General features: G+C 40.3%; 1 protein-coding gene across 1 annotated transcript in view; it reads left to right on the top strand.

The window, feature by feature from the left end:
* Window positions 1-7500, top strand: part of LOC307263544 (protein kinase C beta type-like) — an 82519-nt gene that overhangs the window by 61706 nt on the left and 13313 nt on the right. Inside the window, exons 10-13 of the mRNA XM_080044709.1 lie at window positions 1993-2166; window positions 3547-3638; window positions 5281-5343; window positions 6512-6650. Of these exons, the coding sequence (XP_079900835.1) occupies window positions 1993-2166; window positions 3547-3638; window positions 5281-5343; window positions 6512-6650 (468 nt within the window). The remainder of the gene's footprint in view (window positions 1-1992; window positions 2167-3546; window positions 3639-5280; window positions 5344-6511; window positions 6651-7500) is intronic.

The raw sequence follows: 7500 nt of genomic DNA on the forward strand, positions 1-7500 counted from the left end.
CATGTGAAATGAGACTTTGTCAGTGCTGATGATCTACATAAATTACACATTTTTTCTCAGTTTTTATTAACCTAGCATTGGAAGTTAGCTAGTAATACATGCTCTACTGTATTTACAAAACCAATTGTAAAGAAATACCTCAACATACTAAATATCTTTCTTGCAGACAAGACTTAAAACAATCTCATATCTGTCTGTTCAATACAAGGTTACAGCCAGCAGTAGGTTTGCTTAGCTGAGCATGGAGACTTACTGTAAACAGGGGGAAACAGCAAGTCTGGCTCTTTCCAATGGTAAAAAAAAAATCCCCCTACTAGTACCTCATTCTACTTTCTATTTTAAACTTGACAAAGCCAGAATATAGCTCTTTCCCCTTGCGCTATTAGCGTGAAGCGTCTTTTTTGCTATTGAAGATAGACCTACAGTTATTAGTGTTTGTTCTATTTTCTCATCTAACTCTCTGCAAGAAAGCATATAAATGAATTTGTGTGGCCTACTACTGCTTTAAATCTACTGTTTGTTATTGTTGTTGTTGTTTTATACACACAGCACAGACCCCTTCAACAGTTACACTTGATCGTAAAATGCCCTCATACAGATTTCAGTCATGAACTTGTGTGATCTGGTCACAACACAAGCCTGCTTCAACATTTATGAGATGACCTGCGTGCTGCGACTTGGCCCACATTTAGCCGGCTATATTTGTAGCAGCTACTGTATTTGTCCGTAAGAAAAAAAAAAAAAAACGAGGGCAGGAGAGGGTAAAGGAAGATTAGAGCGGGGATAGGGAGCATCCGGTAAACAAGAGAGGAGAAAGAGGGATGGAAATAAAAAGAAAGGAAAATTGTATACAGAAAACAAGAACACTTAGAGAGGGAGACGAGACGGAAACGTTTACTCCTCCTTTTGAGAGACTGTAGCCTGACCTTGGTTACAAAACATTTAAACTGCTGAACACACACACATGCACGCACACAGGAACACACACACACACACAGTCATCTCATGGTGCTTTATTTTTCTGTGCATGTCTTACAAGCAGATGGGCTTCCAGACTTCACAATTAAAAAACAAATAGGATTTTAAATTGCTTGATTGCTGCCAATCTTGTTCTCTGCCATTCACCCTACCCTTCTTTTCACCCTATACCCTCTTCTCTTCCTCCTTCAACCACATACCCTCTTATTAATCTCACTCTCCTCTCCCATACACCTTCCTTTATCCTGTAAATGATTCTCTTCTTAGTCTCCCTATTCTACTTTTTCTTCTCCCTAATAGGGCAAAGAGGAGCCTTTCTGTGAATATCTGACAGAAAAACATGCTAAATAAAGTGAATAAATGTGGTTAACTTTCTATCCAAATGGAATTTTCTTCTTCTTTCTTCTACAGCTGCATGTCATTAAGATCATTATGGACAGCAATTGGTAAATGCCTTCAATACTGTGCGATTCTGAGCTTATGATATGGATGTCAGTACAAGATGGCAATCCTTCTGTAGACTGCACTGTGAGACGTGATCACCAATGGTTGCTGTATTAGCTTAAGCACCCAAAGACAACATTTAAGATTGGTACTTATTTTTGAGTCCAAGAAGCTCTTCTTTGCCCCCTGCCCATTTACACTATGTCCTCTTGTCTCTCACATCCCTCCCTTCTTTTGAATTGAATTGAATTGAAAATGTTTTTATTTCGAACAAGTAAATAATAAAAAATAAAAAAGCAATAATAAACAATAAAATAAATTAAACAAGTGGACAGTTACAATAAAGTAATATTTACACACAATGAAAACCACAAATGAAAATAAACTGTCTTACACTTGCTTTACCTGTTCGAAAAGGGGTGAGAAGAAGAAAACTTAAACTTTTCATTCATGCTCTTTTTTTCTTCTTCCACGGTGATGTGGGTATAAAGGAGCTGTCTGCCATAAAAGCTTTGGAATATTGATGAATTTGCTCTCCTCTCTGTTCTGTCCTTCTCTCTCCTCTCCTAGGTGATGCTGGCAGAGCGTAAAGAGACGGAGGAGCTGTTTGCTATTAAGATCCTGAAGAAGGATGTTGTGATCCAGGACGATGACGTCGAGTGCACCATGGTGGAGAAGAGGGTGCTGGCCTTGTCTGGGAAGCCCCCGTTCTTAACACAGCTGCATTCCACCTTCCAGACAATGGTACATTTGAAATTGAAATTGTGTTTTTTTATTTGCTATTTTTTCACACTCTAAAGACTTTACAGACGGTAGAAGAGTATACCTTGGAAACTGGAAAAAAATCTCACAGTTTTTATTTATTTTCAAAAGCTGAAGCTGTCACCCTTTCTTAGCGCCCTATTCCTTCACATTACATTTGCTGTGAAGAGACTCCACAGCACGATGTCCAGCTGAAGGGCACAGGCGTGCTGCTGCGGTCTTAGCGGTGGTCCCGCCTGCCTGCTGTTACCAGTTCACTGCTGGTGGAACACACAAGGCTGGCTTAATGTTTGATTCACGCTCATCTTTATGACATATACAGTATAATCCATATTACACTGAAGATGAGTCCACATACAAGTAAATATAGCTCACTGTTACTCTTGCTCAACACATAGTACATGCCAGTTATATTCACATGCTGCAAGTGTTTTCATTGATTCATAAACATAATGTTGTGTTGCGAATCCATTTGAGGATGTGGTATAATGCTATAGACAAGATGAGTTGACCTGGACACACGCACGCACACACACACACACACACACACACACACACACACACACACACACACACACACACACACACACACACACACACACAATCATACAGAAGTGATTGTGTTAATCCTCTTCCTCAATAATTCTCTGACCAGAGTGAGGTTTTTGTTCATATGGGAATTAGTAGGCAGTTATAACACACACACACACACACACACACACACACACACACACACACACACACACACACATATACATCTACACACACGCAAATAAAGGCAATTATTGCATGCATTCATACACACATACATTCACTATATGCTATGAAGTGCGCCCACATACATTTCACCCACCCATACACTGTAGTCAAACACACTGAACACATATTGCACACAAACAACTGCTCTAAGACTTATCAGGCAAACTCACAAACACACTCACACACAGATATCCACTATATATATTCTCTGAATTACATGTGAACACACACACACACACAAAATCCCTCCATACTCCCTCTCAAACTGTACATTATTGGCAATTTCTGCAGATAATGGAGGAGAATTAGCTCTCAAATTGATGTTGCTGTCTTGCCTCAGCTGAAGGCCGATAAGACGCAACAACCCGATCACCCCTTTCTCACAGTCTTCGTCCTCTTTCCTTTCTTTTATCGCTCCATTTTTTTCTCTCTCATTCGACCCATCACTCTCTATTTACAGTGTCTTATTTTCTTTTTATCACCAATCTCTCTGTGACCTCTCGCCGCTTTTATGAACATGTACTTTCTGACCTCCCTCTCTCTCTCTCTCTCTCTCTCTCTCTCTGTCTCTCTCTCTCTCTCTGCCCCTCTATCACTCCACAGGACCGTTTGTATTTTGTCATGGAGTACATCAACGGCGGAGATCTCATGTATCAGATTCAGCAGGTCGGCAAGTTCAAAGAGCCCCATGCCGTGTGAGTACAGGCATGCACACACACACACACACACACACACACACACACAAAGCAGCTATTGTAAAAATATATATATATTTATATATCTTATGCCATCATGACAGAGAAATCATAATCCCACGCTTAAAGCTGTTTCACAGTTTGGTAAATCTGTTTTTAAATCATATTGAATAAGCCATCAGCAGTTTGACGCCGGGCTCAGGTAATGGATGAGCAAATCCCAGAAATATGTTGTCTAGCCCCACGCACGTTGCTGCCCCAAAGAACTTCAAAGGAAACGGAAGTAAATCCAGCTATACCGCTGTAAAGTTTCCAGTGCGTGTAGTAGAATACCTTACAAAAACTGCAGAATATAATTGAGGTGGCTGCATGGCGAGAGCGGTGGTGTGGAGTCAGAAAACCAGCTGGCTGACATATTTGACAAGCGAGGCTGTCAGGAGAGTGCGAGCCGTGGAGGATTTTTGCCCTTCATCTGCTTCATAGGGAATTAGAGCTTCTCTCGCTCTGGCAGAAGGTTTAGGCTGCTGAAGGGTAAGTCGGACAGGGTGAGGCACTCATTTATCTAAGGCCATCCACTTGCTCTACGCTCTTTCATTTATTTATGAGACAATGTTCTGTGTGTGGACAATCATTATGCTTTAAGGTTAGAAATAGCAGACACAAAAAAATAATTTTTCAAGGATTTTTGAGATATTTTTTTTTAAACTAGTATAAATAAATGGTCCGAATAGAACAGGCTTTCATTTAACGAAATCTTGTTTGTTTGCGTCTGTATATTCCTGAAAATGCATTTTTAAGACCTGCACATGGTATTTTTTGATTTATAAAATGAAAAAGGGCTGCTTGCAAAATCGGTTCTGTAAAGTAACTTTGGACATTAATATTGCCACAATTTTAATAATTAATCAAAACAAAATTATTTTGAGGCACCTTGAACCAAACATAAGACTAGAATATCAGGGATCCTATTTCCGTGTGAGGAAACTTTGTGGTTTTCAGTCATTAGAATATACAGTATTTAAAAAAAAAATTCACTTCTCTGACACACACCCATATAGTGCTGGGTATATCAAACATCAAGATTTTTGGATTCCAAAGAGATGTAGTTAGATATTGCAAAATGTGCATATTTCTGGTAAAAAATGACTGCAAAAAATGTTTCTTTTTAATGTAAGTAAACAACTGGCAATGTTTCATGATGATATACTGTATATAAGTTGTGCATTGTATTTATGTTATGCATCTAAAGCTGTATTAGCCCCGCCCCTCTAATCGTCATTCTGATTACAGATAAAACATCTGACAAGATCTGTACAGTCTCTACAGTCTCTGCATGTTCCACACCTTCAAAAAAACATGCCTCCTGACATCTTTGATATGCACTTTACAAACAGACACTGATTGGGTACGCCCACGCAAACACACACAGAAGCACAGTTTACTGTGTGGAGTAGTGTCCAGACTCCTGTTGATCTTATCAGTGGCTCCCTGGCCTCGAAGAGACAGCGCTGACCTTTTAGCCCGACACATGCCCACACACACACACACAAACACACAAACAATCCCTCTGTTTTCCTCCTGTCCTTTCTTTCAGACTCTGTCTAATTGCTGCCTTTGTTTCTCTGTCTGTTTGTGTGTTTAGATTCTACTCTGCGGAGATAGCCATTGGTTTGTTCTTCCTCCATCTAAAGGGCATCATCTACAGGTAACTTCCATTCCACAGTATACTAAATAAATGACACAAAACCATACACAGCTTAGATCGGACTCCAGTTCCAGTCTTACTCTGTTTTTTGGCAGTAATGTGTGGACACTGGTGTCAAATTTCATCTGAATTTGCATCACATTGTTGTCTTTATCACTTCAGAATGTAGTGAAACATAAACGTTTTTTTCACCATTTTGAATTGGTCTTTTCAAGGTTTATTTCAGCACACTCTGAGTAGATGGATTTCAAATGATTGAAACAACTACAGCAGAGATGTTTAAGTCTGAAATTGTCATTTCAAAGCACAGATAAACTAGCTTAGCAAGTAGCAGGCTGTCTCATTTTGTTCATTCAAAGTACCTTATGACGGTTTGGACCACCAGCAGCACTATAAACCAATGTTTATGACTGGGTTTGCATTGAGGTGAGTATGTGATCAATAGCTGCCGGCGGTAACGCAGTGAAGAAAAAGACTGCTGACAAGTCAACATGGATGTGACGAATGCTGGGTTCACAGTTTTTTTTTAATGACGACAGAATCAGATTCTTTTGACCCCTTCAATCTCCTCAAATAGGTTTTGACCTTTAGACTTCAAATACAACTAAGTGATTTCTGCTTTTTAAATAATCCTGCCAAGTATCCACACCCAACAAAAATTATTCAGCATCTCCGGCTGCAAATCAGAATCCCATCTGTCATCTGGTTTGGTGTAATTGTAGCTATACTCAGGGATTAAAGGTGGAGTCAGCAACAAAATCACTTTTAAATCAGTGAATATCTCTCCTCACTATCCACTATCTGTGCTTACTGTGTGTGAGCTGAAAAAAATCCGGTGTTGATACACAGCCTATAGGCTCTGTAAACTGGTATGTAAACAAAGTGTATAAGGGGGCCACTATAGCTAGTAGTATAACTTGCCTGTTAACAGAGCCTAGACTGTGTGTTAACATCAGGTTTTTTTTTCAGCGCAACCACAGTTGTTCGTTCCTAATCAAACTCTCACTCATCTGATTGAGGGAGGCTGTAGAGGAGAAACAGAGGCCAGAGAGTTGAGCCTTGGTGCTCCGTGCCGTGTCATAAATTGAGCGTAGTCCTGACATTGTTTTAAATGTGCTGGATGAATAAACTTTGACTTTTAACTGCTTGGTTTTTCACCTTCCTACAGAGACCTGAAGCTGGACAATGTGATGCTGGACTGCGAGGGTCACATTAAGATAGCAGATTTTGGCATGTGTAAAGAAAATATGAATGACGGAATCACCACCAAGACCTTCTGTGGAACCCCAGACTACATAGCTCCTGAGGTAGAGTGTGTGTGAGGTGTGAGTGACAGTGGGTTGGGCCGGCAGAGCATGTGCCCTGGTTGTCGTTTCTCTGGCCTATATTCAGTCATGTCGCGTGTCCAATCGTGCAGTACACAGCTGCCACAGAGTATGTTTAATGCAGTACTATGCAGTGGTGGACACTACACAAACTGCATAGTCTGACATTTTAGGAAAATAGAATGCTGTGCCACTATAAATATGCAGCTGAAGCTAGTGACCTACGAGCTTAGTATAGCATATAGACTGGAAAAAAGGGGAAACACTTTGCCTGCTAATATAAATAGCTAACAAAAGCCACTCATTTCATAAAATGTTCCCTCTAATTTCCGTAATTAAGTTAAGTTATCTTTATTTGTCAGTTGTACACGAGGCACATTGAAATTTGTCTTTTCGCATATCCCCTCTCAAGTTACCACACTTCGGAGGGGGTCAGAGCGCAGGGTCAGCCGCAGTACAGCGCCCCTGGAGCAGTTTTGGGGTTAAGTGTCTTGCTCAAGGACACAATGGTAGAGATGGTGGGCACCGTAGACGCAATACCAGCCTCTGCTAGTTTTACAACTAACACCCTCCTGTCCGGTGCCGGGGATCGAACCAGCGACCTCATGGTTACTGGTCGGCCACCTTTTCCTCTAGGCCATCCTATAATCTGTCTATAGAATCTTTTTTGAAAGGTTTGTGAATTTATAGGTGGTTCTGTTCAGACTAACCCTAACCCTAACCCTTTTTTGACATCTTATTGTCTTCTCATCTAACACTCAGCCATAAAGTGAATGAGCATATTCCATTTATTAAATGCAAGTGATGAAAAGATAAAATAATTTCTCATTGT

The sequence above is a fragment of the Ammodytes marinus genome, assembly GCF_949987685.1.
Source record: "Ammodytes marinus genome assembly, chromosome: 16".
NCBI lineage: Eukaryota > Metazoa > Chordata > Actinopteri > Uranoscopiformes > Ammodytidae > Ammodytes > Ammodytes marinus.